The sequence below is a fragment of the Python bivittatus genome, unplaced genomic scaffold (genome assembly GCF_059951505.1).
Source record: "Python bivittatus isolate LINGU-HERP-01145 unplaced genomic scaffold, Pbiv_v1 ctg000050_np1212, whole genome shotgun sequence".
NCBI lineage: Eukaryota > Metazoa > Chordata > Lepidosauria > Squamata > Pythonidae > Python > Python bivittatus.
Genome location: NW_028277033.1, coordinates 2,398,217 through 2,415,746, shown reverse-complemented (window position 1 = coordinate 2,415,746; position 17,530 = coordinate 2,398,217). Strand labels below are relative to the sequence as shown.

Sequence of the window (17,530 nt, the reverse complement as noted above, 5' to 3'; positions counted from 1 at the left end):
CCGCGGAAAAGCCCCTGAAGAGGGAGCGTGACGTCACATCCCCTTGACCCTCCAATCACCTCGGGGTCCCATTTGATTGGAAGGCGGCAAAGGCTTTAATCTCCGACTAATTCAGCTGCTTTTGAAGTGACTTTCTTTGCCAGATTCGAGGCTGGTTGGGCAGCGGCTTGCAGCGCGGCTGAGCGGGGAGGCGGAGAAAGGGAGGCGGCCGGGAGAGAGCCGAGACCGAGCGAGCCAGCCAAGGAAAGGCGACGGGCCGGGGAGAGGGGGGACGGCGGAGGAATAGACCCCGGGCTCCCCCCGCCCCTCCCCCAGCAACGCAAAATCCCAAACAGCCGCGCAAACACGGATTATTTCTCTTTGGGTTGCCAGCTTTGGACGCCTTGGAGTCCCCTTGCCCGAATTAAAAAAAAGAAAGGACTTCAAAAAAATTGGAGGAATCTTCCCGCGATTGTTCTTCGCCTTCTTCCGATTTTCAAAGGGCGTCTCTGTGTGTGATCCTCCCCTCCCGCCCCCAGAGATCGCGATTGGAAGCAGACGCCCTGTTTCGGTTCCTGAGCAGCGCGCCCGGCGCTCCCCCACCCCGCGAGTTTTCATGCGAGGCTTTGGGTCATGATTACATCCCCCTTGCTTTCTGCCGTAAGAAGTAGTCAGCACGGAGGAGGCGGAGGCGGCGCAGGAGGAGGCGCGAGAGAGCTCGGAAGCGGCGGCGGCGGCGGCGGCGGCGCTGATCTTCCTTGGCAAAGCGGACTTTCTGGGAACCTTACTAGCGGCGGCGGCGGCGGCAGCAGCAGCAGCAAAGGTTTCTTCCACTCCATCCCCCCTTCGGACCCTTTGCGCCAGGCCAACCGTCTCCCCATCAAAGTCCTGAAAATGCTCACGGCACGGACGGGGCACATTTTGCACCCCGAATACCTCCAGCCGCTGCCTTCCACGCCAGTCAGCCCTATCGAGGTAAGACCCCCTTCCTTTGGGCGCTCCCGAGAATCCTTGGCGGGGTGCTTTCCATTTCCCGCCCCGCCTCGGGCAACGGCCGAGCAGCGCAGCCCGGGGCGGCTTACTCGGAAGTAAAGCCTCTCGGAGGTGCGCGGGTGCCTCCTGCGCCGCTTCAGCCGCCCTAATCTTGGTCGGGGAGGGCGCTCCCCGGCTTTTCATTTTGCAAGCTCCGCGGCTTTGCGCCCGCATTCCCGACTGTAAACGGGGCGCCCGTTTTGCTCCAACGGAATTTGCCGTTTAATCCACAGGCTCATTCCTGCCCCCTCCCCCCGTTTATTATGGAAGCAGATGACCATCCGAGGGACGGTAATCTGAAACTCGTCAGCCCCGACCTGCTCGAACGCGGTTTTGGAAAAGAGCGCGCCTCGGCCTCTTTTCGCGGGTGCCTGCAAAAACAAAGCCTCTTCGGGCGCGACGAGGGTCGTTGGGGGACGGCGGGCTAAATAAAGCGGCTCTTCGGGGCACTTGGGGTACGAACGGCCCTTCCAATGCGCAGCAACGGAGCCGCGGTGGCGGCTGTGCGAATGCGCTAGGCGGGAGCCCCTCGAGGGCTTCCTTGCCCGGCTCGGCGTCCCTGCGGTGCCCGTGAAGGCGCCCCAACTGGACGAGCGTCGCCCGGAGGGAGCACAGGGCGCCGAGGCTCCTCCTGCCTTGCAAGGCGGGATGCGGGCCGCCCCAGAGGATGCCGCAGGCTGCCGCTTCAAAGGCACCGCAGCGGCGAAGGTGGTGGTTGGCGTCGAGGAGGGCAGGCCCCGCCCGGCAGCTGCTTCGGCGGGGCCGCTCGGATGCCTCCCTGCCCGCCCGGAGCTCCGCACTCAGGGATCCCTCTCTTCTCTCCCCCCTCCCCCCCCGGCCTTCTGCAGCTGGACGCCAAGAAGAGTCCGCTGGCTCTCCTGGCTCAGACGTGCTCCCAGATCGGCAAGCCGGACCCCTCGCCCTCCTCCAAGCTCTCCTCCGTCACGTCCAGCGGCGGCGGGGGCGGCGGCGGCGACAAGGAGGCGTCCAAGGCGGGGCCCCTGAAGCTCAGTGACATCGGCGCCGAGGACAAGTCCAGCTTCAAGCCCTACTCGAAGCCCGGCGCGGATAAGAAAGACTCTTCGGCCGGCGGAGGCCCAGCGGCCGCCTCCGGGGGGAGCTCGGGCGGTGGCGGCGGCGGCGGCGGCAGCGAGAAATCGGGCTTCCGGGTGCCGAGCGCCACCTGCCCGCCGTTCACGCCAAGGACAGGCAGCCCCAGCTCCAGCGCCTCGGCCTGCTCGCCCGGCCTGCTGCCCGGCGGGGAGAGCAAGGGTGGCGGCGGGGGCAGCGGCGGCGGCGAGGCGGAGAAGAAGGAGGCGGCGGAGGGCTGCGGCAAGGGCGGTGCGGACGGCTCCGGGCGCCTGGGCGCGGGCGGCGGCGGCCTCCCGGCCGAGCTGAGCCAGGCCCACGAGGGCGCCAAGGGGCTGCTGGCGGGCGTCGCTTCGGCCGCCGCCTGCTCAACCTCGGAGTCCTCCTGCAGCGCCGTCCCGTCGTCGGTCGCTGCCGCCGCCGCCTCGGTGCTGGGCTCTGCCGGCCTGGTGGCGCCCGTGTCCCCCTACAAGCCAGGCCAGACGGTCTTCCCGCTGCCGCCGGCCGGCATGAGCTACCCGGGCTCGCTGGCCGGCGCCTACGCCGGCTATCCTCCGCAGTTCCTGCCGCCGGGCGTGGCGCTCGACCCCAGCAAGGCCGGCAGCCTCGGGGGTGGCGGCGGGGGCGCGGGCGGCGGCAAGGCGGCGGGCTCCAGCCCGCTGGCCGGCGCCTCGCCCCCGTCGGTGATGACGGCCAGCCTGTGCCGCGACCCCTACTGCCTGAGCTACCACTGCGCCAGCCACCTGGCGGCCGGCGCCTCTTGCGCCCACGAGCAGGCCCTCAAGGCCGGCGGCTACCCGCTGGTCTACCCGGCGCCGCCGCTGCACGCCGGCCCGCCCTCGCTGGCCGGCCACCCGCTCTACCCCTACGGCTTCCTGCTGCCCAACGACCCCCAGCCGCACAGCTGCAACTGGGTCTCGGCCAACGGGCCCTGCGACAAACGCTTCGCCACCTCGGAGGAGCTGCTCAGCCACCTGCGGACTCACACGGCCTTCCCCGGCCCGGCCGAGAAACTGCTCTCCGGCTACCCGAGCTCCAGCTCGCTGGCCGCCGCCGCCGCCGCCGCCATGGCCTGCCACATGCACGTCCCCAGCTCGGCGGCGGCGGCCGGCGCCCCGGGCAGCCCCGGCGCGCTGGCCCTGCGCAGCCCGCATCACGCCTTGGGACTCAGCAGCCGCTACCACCCCTATTCCAAGAGCCCCCTGCCCACCCCCGGAGCCCCCGTGCCGGTCCCGGCCGCCACTGGACCGTATTACTCCCCTTACGCACTCTATGGGCAAAGACTGACGACAGCCTCCGCGCTGGGATACCAGTGAGTTTTTTTCCGGGGCGGAGGGGGGCGCCTGGGGTTGGGGGTTTTTTGGTGGTCGGGGGGGAGACGTCTGGGGGGGATTTCAAACCACACTTTCTGGGGGGAAGGAAAGACGGCCGAGCATCCCTTCGAAACTTTCTTAAAAATAAAAGACCAGACAAATTGAAATTGGACATTTTTTAATAAATATATATATAAAGATAGTGTTCATCTTGAGGACTGGATCCATGGGCACTGTATTTATTTATGTTAGCTTCAAGCGGGACGATGAATCAATAAAAAGTGCATTAACTAACTTCAGCTCGATAGGCTTCAAGGGAAAAAAACGAAGTGGAAACACCCGTTGTAGAATATAAATCAATAAAAAGAAAACAAGAAATAGAGGTCTTCTCTTTAATGTTACTTTAAAATTGCTATGATTGTATTGTACGTTCTTATTTAACGTGGGTGGGTGGGGCAAACCCCTCAATGCATGTCTCTTTAAAAGAACAACGCGGCTTAACTTGCGATTTGTCGATTCCAGTCTCAAATTGCAGCAGTTTTTCAAGATGTATCCCATGGCAGAGAGAGAATTGGTATTTTTTGTATGTATTCGGAAAGAAAGGAAACCCAACCACAACTCTTTTCCAAAAACCTCCGTTTGCCTTATTTTTATTCTTTAAAAGGAACACTTGACTATTTTTTAATTTTTAAGTCCACCCTGTAGCTGGGACAGGGACAAAGGTGACGTCATGTATTTAAAATAATAGACAATGTATCGCTTTAAAAGATGAAAATTCTGTATATTTGATGTATTAAAAAAGGTTTACTTTTCTTTTGAAATAACCCTTTGGAGTCTGTTATAAATGCACTTAATTATGGGGCGGATGAAAGTAACGAGAAAGAAAAACAGTAACTGAAGGTTGATTATACTCAAGTTTAATTTGTACCTGATACTTTATTCTGAGAACAGGGCATTCCTATAGCAGCAGCAGCAGCGTTATTAAGCAGAACTGGCAATTTAAGCTAAAAACAAAAGAGAAGTCAGCTTCTGTTCTAAGGGAAAGGAAGGCGTTTGGCTGCTCGGGTGTTATCCACAGAGGCGCGGAAGAAGGACGGGGCTTTCAGGAGAAGGGAGGCTCGCGGTGTATCCTCTGCATTTTTACGCACAGCGAACGAACTCCTCCCTCCCTCTAGGAAAACGTGGGCCACAATCCAGTGAGATTCTGGAAGCAATCGGACTGGCGGGAAGGGATCTCACCCATCGCTCTTGGCTTGCGCAGGAGAACTTCCCGCAAGAGAAGCCAGGATCGACCGTTGCACGAGCGGGACGAACGGTTTTTCGTCCCAAAGGAGCGGCAAGCGTAGAGCGGGGCGGACGGAATGGAGCAGATTTTTCAGAGTTAGCGAGAAGGTTCTGCGGATTCCTAGGGAGTGGGGTGGGTGAATATTTCGAAATCCAGGTTGGTTTGGTCGGACTGCTGCAACTTCATTGAGTGGAGCCGAAAAGGATTCGTAGAAGATTCTTCCAGGCAGCGGACAAGCAGGTCGATGAAAGACTCCGTGGCGACATTCGCACATGCTAAATTGGGTTAGCGTTAACCCTGGGTTAGGGCTTTCTGTGTCTGTGGCTTAGTTGTTCTGTGAACAAAATCGCTTTGCTCAGTTAATGGTTCGTGATCTTGCGTGTTCCTAGCCAGCGAGCTATTTCAGCAATCGGTTTAGACGTCTTGTGTGAATGCGGCCACGGTGATGGAGGAACAGATTGCCAGTAGTTTAAGAAAACTGACTAGAGTCCTAATCCCCTGGTCACTGATGCGGAAGTAGTTGCCTCGAAAAGGGAGGGGTCGTGACTCTGGATCCGGGGTGGGGGGAACGGAAACGAATCCCCATTTCATGAAATGAGATTTTGGAGGGGAGGGGTGACTCTTAATTGCTTGCTATACCAGTGCAGGCTTGCGGCCTGATCCCCTATCTTTTTTACTTCCAAGTAGATTTCTGATCCCCATCTTTTACTTCCAAGTTGATTTCTTCCTACAAGATGAAGACCTTTTCAAGAGCTGCAGAACATTAGCTGTGAGTGAGTGAACATGACTGTAATACCCTCAAAACGTCTTTCTCTCTTGCTTTCTGCTGTCTTTTCCATTTTATTTCCATTTACTTCCTTCCCCTTTTGGGGGCAAGGGGGTAACCTTGTGCTTACTTTACCTTCAATTTACCCTTTTAATCATCTTATGCTGCTCTCCAGTATTGGATCCAATGGAAAGAGCCCTTGAAAGGCAGTTCCGGGGAAAGAGGAATAGCAGGGACGGTGGAGCAAAAAATCAAACAGTAATATATCCTTTTGAAAAAGCTTCTAAAGATCCCTCCCCCCCCCTTTTTTTATGTAAATGGCACTTAAAGCTGTGCAGCTGTGCATTTCCAGTCTTGCAAAGAGAATGTTTGGGATAAAAATACTGAAATGTTTGTACGCACCAAGCCCTATTTCAGCTTCGTTTTAGTAATCGGTATTATATTAGTCGGTAGCCTTAATGTTGTGAGGCTGTAAAACTTCACAAGTAAGAATGCAGGCTGAGTCAAGGAAAGAAGGAAAGAAACGGGGGGGGGGAGAAAAGATGGGAGCGAGTGCCGCACGGAAGCATTTTTAAAATTTATTTTTACGAGGTTTATTTTGGTTCCCCGTTTCTGTCAGATAATTAGCAGATCTGAAGGTGCAAACTGGTCGGCGGGGGGCGGCTCCGCCTTTGCAAAAGTTGCGAGTGGCATGGAATGGCCGGGCGAGGATTGCCTGGGCAATTCACTGGCGACCCGAAGGACGAGCCTTCGCCGCTGCCGTCGCCGCCGTTGTTTTGATCCTCGTCATCACCATCGTTGCATTTATGGCTACTTTAGCTCGGCTCTTTTGTCCTTGAAGGCCAGGAGGGGCTTTTGGTGTTTGTCACACCAAGAATAACTCACAAATCAAAGGTGGGGGGGCGGAGGGAGAGGGATTGTGAGCGACTAGTCGTGGCGGCTTAGGCTGGGCAGTGAAAGGCTGGATTTCTACAAAACCGGAGTCGCTCTGTCCGGCTCCCTGCGGGGGCCACTCGTTGACGTGTTTTGCTTTATTTGTCGCGGTGAGGTTTTAAAAGGTAACTAAATCTCACTGGTAGGACCAAATGCCCTGGGGGGGGGGGGGTGCGGAAGAAAGAAGAACCCTTCTAGGAACACGTGCAAAGAAAACGTTGGAGACAGGGTTAAAAAAAAAAACACGTATTTTTCAATTAAGATGTTCTTTTCTGAGTAGCAAGGCTCGCAAAGGACCCAATCCGGTGAAGAGTTTTTCCCGGGCAGTTGGAACAGGAAGAATCTGCGGGGATCATTCTTGGGCGCAGCTCCCTAGGTTGTGCACGACCTAGTCGACCCGGCGAAAAGAATGGGGCAATGTAACCCCCCCTCCCCCCATCTTAATAGGTCTACTGTAAGTAAACCTGGGCGGTGCAGGGCCCAGCTTGGGCAAACCTGCCCCTGCTGTAGTCCGGCAAATCCCTCTGAGCCCAAACGCTCCCGGGCGCTCTGGAAAGGCCAGGGAGCTCAAGGGACCGGCGCTGGACAAGGACCGGATATGTAGCGCAAAGCACCGCAGTCCGACTGAAGCCGAGGCGGGCCTGGCGAACGTCTCCCGCATCCCCGCTGCTTCTGCCAAGCCAGGAGACGGCCAAGCGCAGGGAGGGCCGCCCGCGCGCTGTGGCCCTATACACGCCGGGTCTTGGTGACCTAGAAGGTCGAGTGGACAAGCGCCGCTGCTTTAGAGGTGGAACGGGCGGGGCAGGGGGCAACTGACTTTCCCATCCCTTCAGGGAGAGCAACGTGGGCCTTGCTTGCTGCCCCTCTTCGGGGCTGGAGACAGCCAGCAGCCTCCCTGGAACCCGAGGACAGCGTTCACACGACGCAGTCCAGCTGCTGGCCGAATCAGGCAGTCGTCTGGTCCAGGAACCCGAGTTTAGCTAAAGAGGCTGGGGGCCCAAAGACGGCAAAGGAAGCTGGTGAAATCCCTCGCAGTTTGCTGGGCTAAAGCCTCTTGGCTCCGTTGGCTCCACTTTCTTCTGGACCTTCTCTGCCGCGCCTTATTCAGGGGGAAAACGGTCAGTGGAGGTGCTTGGGGAGCCTCGCTTTCGCTCGGCGATGGTCCGCCTGAAGCGTCTGGAGGAAAGGCCCTACAGTCGGACGAGGCCTTGCTTTAGGACCGACCCTTGTGCCCCAACCTGCGGGCGCTTTTTCGAGGTCGTCGGGATTCCTCCTGACACAGGGCGACGATCGACTTAGCGGGAGAAAGAGAGAGCGCGCAGGCTGGCAGGGAACTGTGAAGTGACCTGCGTGTGCATGGCTGTAAGTGGAAGTGGCAATAATTGTAATACTACGACTAGCAGTAAGAATAGTCACGACTCCAGCCGTCACTGAACTCCCGTAAGGAAGGGCGAGCTGGAGCTGGGAGGCCTGAGGGCCGGCCGGGCAGCGCAGCAACGGGGCAGAGAGGCCGGCGCTCAGCTGTTGGAGCCCCTTTCTCTGTAGGGCAACCAGCCCGCTCTGGGGATGTGGGCCGAAGAACCCAACCTGCCGGGAAGGAAGGCTCATCCCGAGGCCTCTTCTGGCTGTGAAAGGATGGCCGAGTTCCCACGACGCGCCGAACATGGGGAGAAGCTGGGTTAACTTTGCGTCGGTAGTTGGTGCCCGAGCGCGTTGCGCGAACTCAGCTGCGGCGGGTCGCTTATGGTTGCTTTTTATTCTGTGAACCCGGCAAAAGCGGGTGGAGCCTCGCGGGTCAAGGCAGCGCTTGCCCAGGTCTGAGAGGGGAGGCCAGACAGACACCCCAAATTGAACCCGGAAAGCGGCTGAGCTGATCGTAAGCCAGGAGAGCTCGCGGAAGCTTACATGTACATGCGACACAGAAGATCCCTTGTAAAAATGAGTGCATTTCGCTGTTCAGCAAATGCTAGAGTCTGGGCACAACTCTTCTCTCCCCCCCTCCCCCAGCATCGTCTGAAACCGCGAGGAAAGGGCTGGAGGATCCCTCAGCAGAACCACCCCATTTCCTCCCCGCGACTATTGTTCACTTTGTGGCGTCCAAGTCCTCCCCGCGTTTGTTAGGTTTTTCACTACCGAATCCTTTAAAACGGTCCTTCCTGCCCAGACCCGGATTGCCCTTGTATGATCCCGAGTGCCATTTGACGGGAGCGAGAGCGGGGTTCTCCTGGCGACCTCTGGGGAGCCAAATATTCGCAATCTCGGGAAGTGAAATTTCGGGGCTCCACAAGAAAGGGCTGGTTCCCCATGAACTGCCAGATCTAGGAAGAAAGATCAAGTCGTGGGGGAGACCCCCCTCCCGCCCACGAACAGATCATCGACTGCTGAAAAGCGCGCGCCTGGTCCAACTCGGCTCTTAGCGCTTTGGGGACGCCCAGAACTCTCAGCCCGAGCGACGCAGCGGGCAAGCAACGAGGGCTGGGTTCTCCGTCCTCCCGCAAAGCACTGAAACAGAAAGCTAAGCCCGCGTCTCCCTGCTCCTGCCTTCATCCAGGCAACCGAGGCTCAGGAGGCGCCGGCTAAGACCGGGAAGACGGGCGCGCGCGCGCGCGCGCGCGGGGGACTTCTGAGAGGACTTGAAAGGGAGCGCGTCTGCACCTCGGAGGCGCCGGCGGCGGCGAAGCGCCTTCCCCGCCCTCTAAGCACAGAACCCTCTCCCGTGCTTCGCCGGCCTTCTCTGTCCCTTCGTTAGTCCTTTCCCTTTTTACCCCTTCGTTCTTTCCTTCTTTCTTGCCTTTACCCCTCCTCCTCCTCTCTTTCCTCCTCTCTCTCTCCTTTCCTCCCCAAATTCTTGCGTCTATCCCAGTTACTTCAGCGTCACCAGAAGAATTTCTGCCTGGTTTTGTGTCCAATTGCTCTTTATTTACAATCAACCGAAGAAAGATGATAAATCAGTTGTTTCGTCAAACAACAACTTCTCCTGGTTACTACTAGTAGTAAATTAGTCAACGGGTAATTCATTAGCTCGTATCCGGCACATTCTGTTGCTTTGGCTTGTCGTCGCATTGTGATGACATAAAGAGAGATTAAAAATGGGGAAAGTAAGAGGGATGGTCGCTCGCTCGCTGGCATAACCCCCTCCTTCCCTCCCCGCTCCGCCTCTTTGTTTCCCTGAATATCCCCCCATTTCAGGCAACGACGTACCGCCAGGCGGCGCTGTTCCGTTCTTTCAAAGCCGTAGTTAGAGCACAGGTTTTAGCCGCCACTTAAGAGGGAGGGCGGGACTGTTAAATTGTTCTTGCACCCAAGTCTTAGTACTTCGTTGTGTGTATGCATGCGCGTGCACACGCATTCACCGAAGGGGGTCTAGGGTAGGTCTAGGAGGCGGTTTGACTGGAAGGGAAAGACTGCAGTACTAACAGATGAAAATAAGATTGAAGACACCCCACTCTTAACTCTCTTTGCAATCGGTTTTGCAGTTTCACGGGGCGCGCTTAGGGGACCGGGGGAAGCAGTCAGATTTTGTTTTCTGTCCAAACCGTTTGGGACTACACGTCTTCAGACCAGATAACATCAGTGACTTCTTGTATGGCGTTTTTCTCTCTGCAGCCGTGGAGGTGGATCCCCTCCCTCTTTTAAAACCAGTTGCAAAGGTTTTGGTGAAGCACAACAGCTGGGGACCTTGAAGCACTACAGCCGTGGTCCCCTCTTTGGAAGGCACCACAAGGCAGATTTGGGAGGAGTAACAAGACCCTAGTTAATAAAAATTGTTCACCCTCCCTTCCACCCCTCCAGGTAATGAACTAGGATTTGCAGAGCAGCTGAATTGGGGGGGAATTCCAAAGGGAAAAAAATGTAGGCATGTTCTCTGCAACCTCTAAAGGGGAAGGCCTGCCTTGGATCAACTCTGTTGGGCTCCAGATTCCCAAATTAAAACAAGCAAGCGGCTCTGACAGGCATGAGTGAGGATGATGCATTTCCCACTTGCATCTCCCTGAGCCGGCTGGGTTGCTGTGGGGCCGTGCACTCTTCTGCAGCCTTTGGTTGGGCCTGAGTTGCCTGCAGGTGGCTGGGGAATTCTGGGAGTTGAAGTCCAGACATCTTCAAGTTGCTAAGGTTGAGAAACACCAAGTTAAAGTATTGTGCACACATCTGTGCTCCAACTGAGCAAGGCTGGCAAAAAATGGACTGTCCCCATTGCTAATCCTTACCCTTTGTCTGTTTGAGTTCTCTTCCGAGCCATTTTTGAATGGCCGCCGGTATCCTGTAGTAACCAAGGTGGCTGTTTTTTTTTTTTTTCTTTTTTCCTCCTTTCTGGCTTTGTGACTGTCCTCCTTCAGCACATCCCATAATGACAGGAAAGCAGCCATCAATCAGGGCACTGCGACAGGAAGGCTCTGACCTCGGGACTCTGTCCAGCTCCTCTGGGCAGGCCTGTCTACTTCCTCCTTCTATATCCAGAGGAGCCTCCCAAGTTTAACGTTATGTACAATAAGCGATATGGAAAATGATTGGGCGTAAATAGGCTGAGAGAGGAGGCAACCAGCGATCAGAGTGAAACTGGCCAGACTGAAGCTGGCAGCCATCGAAGGCCAGAAGCAGGAACACACGACCCCACGTGTCTCCATGTTCGCTCCGTTATTGCTTCCCTTGCAGCCTACCTCCCTGTCAGAATGCAGGCAACCCTGACGGTCCCTTTTCATCGCCTGATCTGGGCTTACTGGGCCCCCAGCCCAATATCTGACATCAGCCCCGGTTGGTCGTATGCTCCCAGTTCCTGAAATACGGGTCTTTCCTGCATAATTCTCCATGGAGCCAAAATGTGCCATCTTTTTTCCTACTCTCTGTCCCCTGGGTGTGTTCATGCAACTGCTTTAACGGTGGTCCACCGTTGGCAGACTCCTGTCTATCTTAAGAAGGAAGATACACATGTCATTGACTAGAGATCAGCCAATCAGCGTTCTCAAAATACTCTTCCCCAGCAGTGAGAACAATGCATTTGCTAACCAGTCGGGGCCAGCTTGGCTCTGCGCTGGGGGCCTTGATTTCAGCATTTGGGGCAAAACTGAAGGGCTGGGAATGACAGACAACTGGCGTGCTCCTATTTTGCTTTGGAAAGAGCAACCTTTTCCCCTTCCCAGTGCTGTGGCTGTGGAGTGAGCTCTCAGCAAGCATCTATTGCTTCAAAGCATTGGTAAGAAAAGGCTGAGAAATGCAGGGGTTATTTTTTTGAAGCACGTGCTACTTAGGGTATGTGCATCATGAACGACGGTGTGAAAAGGGCTGGGCTGTGGCTGTTGGTGGTGTTTTGAGGTTCGCTGACTTTTTTCCCCAGGCTGATTGCCTGGAAGCTGCCTGTCTGTGCCTGCCTTCAGCGTGCTGTCCACTTGCAATGTACAGCCTGCGCTGGATCCCTCCGGAGGGCACTCTTGCTTCAGAGTTTTGAATCTGTGTTTTCTGGAGGGCAAACCAGGTGGGTTCAATGGCTGAGGCTGGGGTGATCTAGCCTTGAATGCCAGGTTGGTCTCAGTGTCCATTTTAGGGCTGGCCCAGAAAGAAACAAGGGGATTCTGGGGACGTGCATCATGAATTCTTGATTGGCAAGGCCAGCACCACAGGGAAGGGGGGAAATGTTGGAGCAAAATGGTAAGAAAATATTACGCCCTTCCTTCCTTGTGGCAGTGACTGTTTTTTATGACCTTCCTTGGTTCCTTCCTTCAGCTTTGGTTCCTTCCTTCAGCTTTGGAAAGTGGGGGGGGGGGGCTTTCCCTAGGGAAGGCTAGTCTCTCTGCCATATGCACGGCCTGACATGATTGAGTCAAAAGGGAGTTTGTAAGCAGGCCAGGTGGTCTGTGCGTGTGTGGTAGCCTGGCATTCTGGGTTCATATTAAACTTGGGTAACTATCTTGGGCGCTTCACCAAAAATGGTACACCTTTCAGACTGCACATTGCCTGCCTTTGGAATTAAAGTGTAAAACGTTTTGACCTAGAGGTGGTTGGTCAAGTGGATGAGGAGGGACAGGTGTCAATGGCACCCTGAAGATGCAAGTTAATTCTTCTCAGTTATAGAAGTGTTTCTCCTTGTTCAGGGAGACTCTAGAAGGTTCTTCCTTTGTAAATAAGACCCATGACAATTCACTAGAATTGCCTAATTGTAAAAATGAATATGTGGGTATTAAAAAGCCAGTGTAACCATTTCCACCTCTATGGGGATCCACATTGCTTGGTCTTCCTTCTTGTTTCCTTCTTCCTGGAACTGAGCTCCAATCAGGAACATCCTTGGGGGAGGATCAGTGATGTTAAAATGACAACCATGACTGGGCAACTGAAGCCCAGCCCCTTTTTATGTGTGTGTGATGCATGCAAGGTATGTTAAAAAGAAGCGGTGCTTTGATTGCCTGACTGCACCCGCCATTTTGACTTCATTGAACTCACTGCGAATGAACCTGGTTCCAATCCATGGCCACAAGGAGATTGCCTCTGCTCCTGCTGTGACACATTCAGATGGACTCTCCCATGGAGATTTATTGGCACTGGAACCAACCCATCACCACCAGCTGGATGTTGGATTCCTCTAGAAATTCATAGGGACCCCCAGAATTGTGCACATCTCATAACAGAATCCAGTGAGATTTTACTTTTAAAGCCAGAATCAGGAATTCATTAACATGTTTCTGTGTTTCGGAGCAGTCTTGTTCAAGTGTCCTGTCTTTGATCAACATGCAGCCTTGGGGATATGTGGAGATTGTGCTGTTGGAAATCCACCCACCCACCCACCCATCCATCCACCCACCCACCCATCCATCCATCCATCCTTCCATCCTGTGGAACTCATGAATTGGAAGTCCTTCCAGATCTCTTTCTTGTTCTCTCTCAGTCCCCTTAGAGCACCAGATTTAAGTGCTGAGGGAAATGCTTCCCCCATTCCTGTTTGATCAAGAAGGAAAAAATGCGCATTTCCCCCCAGATTCTGTCTGAATGAGTTCTGGTAATCCTGAATATAAAGCGATTGCAGCAGAATTGATAGGGAAAGTGAAGGGGTCTTTTTGGTGGATACAGCACTGAAAAGTATTCTGCTCACGCAGCCCAGCATATGGACGTCCTTCAGGTGCTGGATTTAGGTTGGAACTGGGTAAAGGGGGCCACTCAGCATACCTGCTGTTGGGCAATCTGGCCAGCCCACCACCCAAACAGACAGCATCCACTAGGACCCTGCAATGTGCAGGAGTCCAGGGGGCCAAACTGATAGAGGAGAACAGATCTGTGAAGGACGTCACGACTCCTGTTGCAAATGCAGTATCCTGACCCCTTCGCATATCCTCTGGGGCTATCTTTGCCTTACCTCTGCTTCTTTGAGACTCCGGTAGAAACCATGTGCAATGCTTGAGAATTGCAATTTCTGCCCTCTGAGGATACGTTCAGATTAGGAGTCGTGGAACTTTTGGAGAGCAGCAACGTTCTGAGGCCTGAAACTGCCTGGCCTTATTTTGTGCAGCCCCTGCATTTTACTCTCACAATAGCTGCCTTTCAAGGTGAAATGATTCATATGCATTTTTTTGTGTGAGTCAGTATCCAAGCACTTAGAGCACTGCTGCGTGATTTATCGTCAATACAAAGCACAGAAAGTCACTGTGAAGAGGAGGGAGTAGAAGAGGCTTGAAATCATATAAGCGAAACAAAGGGTAGAGGAAATCGTTGTGGTCATGCAGATCTGAAATGATCAGAGGAAATCACATTGAATATATACCCAAATGCACATTCACCCATTCACACTCATCTCCTAAACCACATAGCAATCAATACATTTGTAATACATTAAAAAGCCACTGATCGCTGTCCTTTTGTGCAGCCCAATCACACAGTGATCTTACCACACTTCTGCTGCTGAACACACCCTGGCGCTCAGGCAATCTCAACAGCAAAGCCGGATATGCTGGAAAGAGACTGCAAGATCCCCCAAGTCCCACTTCATAGGACCCTCTTAAAACCGGATCTCCCTTGCTCTGTCTGCTTTGAAGGCGGAGGACAGTGGAATTATCCTGTGTGTACGCATCTGTGCATTTTCACTGGACAGATGGCCTGCCTGCTGGCTTGAACTAAGTAACCCACACCACTCTCACTTTGCCCTGTAGAAGATGGGGAATGAGTAGAGTTGATTGCTTGCTGGCTAAAAGATCTGCTGGGCCAACCTTCAGAAAAGCCCACTGGACTGTGTCATGGTGCAAAGGTGTTTGTTTTGCTGTTGTTGCACGTGTTCTTCCCCAAGTGCCTTGGGTTATTCTGCATGTCACTCCAATTCTTTTAATCTATCCTGTCACACCCAGCATAGGTTGCCCTCTTCATGGTAATTAGCCACTTCTCTAGGAATTAGCCAAGCCTGGTTGCAGCTTGATCCTTGGAGATCCCTGGGCACTTTGCATGGACTAGCGATCCTAGGATCCTCCATTATTAAGATGGGATCTCTGGGCGTCACCATCTTGGCACAACTAAGCCACATCTTTGTTTTTTAACCTCACTATTTCTTGCCATTTTGCCATCTCTGATGACCTCTCATATGAAGCAATCAGCTGCTGCTATGGAGTAAGAGGACCCTCTGCTATATGTGAGTCAGACCCCCTCTTGGGCCCCTTCCCTATAGCACAGTAAAACTTACTCCAACATGAAGAAACCTGGGAGTGGCTTAAGTTTAATACTGTCTGATAAGTGAGATTTCAGAGTGATATCTCATGAGATGAGAATACTCTTTTTGAGAAGAGAGAAGGGCAGTTTGTTGGTTCACAAAGCACTGGCAATTTCTGATGTGAGTGCGGTTCTGTGGTGGTGTGAACTCAGTAGCTGGTAGCTGGAAACAACATCCAGCTATTGAATAATTCAGGCAAAGGAAGAATGGCAGGGGTGTCAAAAAAGTCAAGATGACAGCCGCGATGGTGCCACAACACTCACAAAATACAGGGACAGCTTCAGTCGCACCACTGCAACCACCGTCTCAACCTTTTTGATCATATCCTGCGGACCCCACTGAAGGATGACCTGAAGTCTCTCCTGTCTGTGAGCTCATCCCCAAGCTCGGTGCATTTGAGAACCTCAGCTGGTGGCCACAAATGGGGGGGTGGGGGAGAAATGGGGGATTTGCAGAGTCTCTGGCACGACTTGCAAAGGGAACAGGTGGCAGGATTCATCCTTTTGTGTCACACACAGAAACAGCCCAGGAAGGAAATGATCAAGCCTGTACCACTGCTCTGATCGTAGGCAGAAGAGCACCGAGGGAAGGCATGCTTCATGTTTTCTCTCTCTGCCTTTCTGAGCTTCCCACTTCCCTGCACTTTCATAAGCAGAAAAGTCTTTGGGGTGGGTGACTGGGAAATTACCTGGCACTGAGATGGCTTTCCAGGATGAAAAAGTGGGACAGGCAAGGTAGGGAGAGAGAGATTTGTCACTGGAACTCTCTGTGACTGAGATGCAAGAAGAAACACAGGATCCAGAGGGATCAGTAGTTCTATAGAGGGTGATGTTATGCACATAAGGCTATCACAGTCCTCAGTGGCTCCCTTAGAGTTCCAGCAGCTGAATACATGAATTATAACCCAGGACTTAGGAAAAACTATGTGTCTGACCAGAAAAATAGAGGACAGAGAAGACCTTCAGAAAGAAAGGAATGCTTTGGTCCCCATGGAAATACATGCCGTTAGCACTGCCACAGAACGAAAGCCATTGTCTATCCCAAGAGTGTCATCGACATGGCTTGGGGTCCTCATGTGTCTTTCCAGCCTCCCTCTGAGTGGGATCAAAGCGTTGCAGAGGCTCAGGGCACCCACTTCACTCCTCAAAACCCCTTGACTGCCTCCCAGAATTGGCCGTGGTGCTACCCACTTTTGGAGGACATCCCTCGTCCCAACAAACCCTGATGCTGAACTGATAGAAATGGCACCCTCCTCTCCAAACAGGAGTGCAACTTCAACAAATGCATCTCACTCTGTGCAAGAAATCAGTCTCTGGCACCCTGCCAATGTGGTGCACGCCATTCGTTCTTGGTCAGTACAAGAACCTGATACACCTGGTGGAAAACACACAATTCAGCAGGAGTCCAAAAGGAGAATAGCCCGCCTAGCCAACCGGACTGGCACTTCAGACTTCAGAGCAACGACGGTCGGTAAACATCCTAGTTTATTATGAATGGTCTTTCTAATTATGTAGTCATTTCTCTAACTTTAACCAAGCCTTGTTATAGCCAACATCAGATATGAGATACTTTTATTTTCAAATGCCTCTTTCCCTGATTCTCACCACCACCACCTATGGGTTGTTTTTGTTTTTGGTAATAACTTTATTCAATTTTTAAACAAGAAAGATAAAAACTAACAAGAACTAGTATTTAAGATAAAGGAAGAAAACAAAATACAGGGAAAAAAGAGAGAATAAAGCCAAAAGTGCAGAAAGAAAAGGAAAAAAAAGAAGTACAAGGAAATGACTTGATTTTTTTTTTGTTTACAACAACTATAGATATAGATTTAAACTGAACTCTTCTTCTAGGGATACAATATAGCTTTCATTTTTCTATCATCTAATATATTTCTAATCATCCAATAATTATAGTTATCATATAGCATATATCATAATTCATTATATTCATAATAATTTCATTTTTTTCTGTTTCATGCAAAAAGTCCAAAAGGGGTTTCCAATCAGCATTGAATTTAATCAGTGTCTTTTCTCTGATCAAAGCTGTCAATTCAGCCATCTCAGCTAACTCCATCATCTTCACAATCCACTCTTCCATTGTGGGTAATGTCAAATCCTTCCACCATTGTGCATATGAAAGTCTGGCTGCTGTTATCATGTATTCCGTGAGTTTTTTCCAACTCTTTGTCAATCAGTGTCCCAAAAGAAACATCTCTGGCTTCAACTGTATATTACCCACTACCACGTATGTTGTTGCTATGAAATCTTAAAGAGAAAAGATTAAAAGAGAAAGAACTCTTCTTCATGTCTGCTGTCATGTGTTTTTCTCCTGTCCTTGAATCAGGAAGAAAGTATGTTGACATAAAAAATGCCACCACATCCTACATTTATCACATCTCAGCAACCAGACTGGTCACATGCACTGTAACGTGGGGTAGTTCTAGGGCATCAGTTGGT

The 17,530-nt window shown here is 52.8% G+C and overlaps 1 protein-coding gene across 1 annotated transcript; it reads left to right on the top strand.

Moving 5' to 3' along the window:
* Nucleotides 1–4,234, top strand: ZNF503 (zinc finger protein 503). The gene is made up of 2 exons (XM_088128954.1): nt 1–954; nt 1,860–4,234. Exons 1-2 carry the CDS (start codon nt 613–615, stop codon nt 3,414–3,416), a joined length of 1,899 nt encoding a protein of 632 aa, XP_087985080.1. The 5' UTR covers nt 1–612; the 3' UTR covers nt 3,417–4,234.
* The last annotated feature ends 13,296 nt before the right edge of the window (nt 4,235–17,530 follow it).

Bases quoted from the DNA above. Each gene is read 5' to 3' on its own strand.
- ZNF503 (XM_088128954.1), top strand. From the start codon at position 613: ATGATTACATCCCCCTTGCTTTCTGCCGTAAGAAGTAGTCAGCACGGA. The intron at 955-1,859 runs GTAAGACCCCCT...GGCCTTCTGCAG, and splicing joins CGCCAGTCAGCCCTATCGAG to CTGGACGCCAAGAAGAGTCC.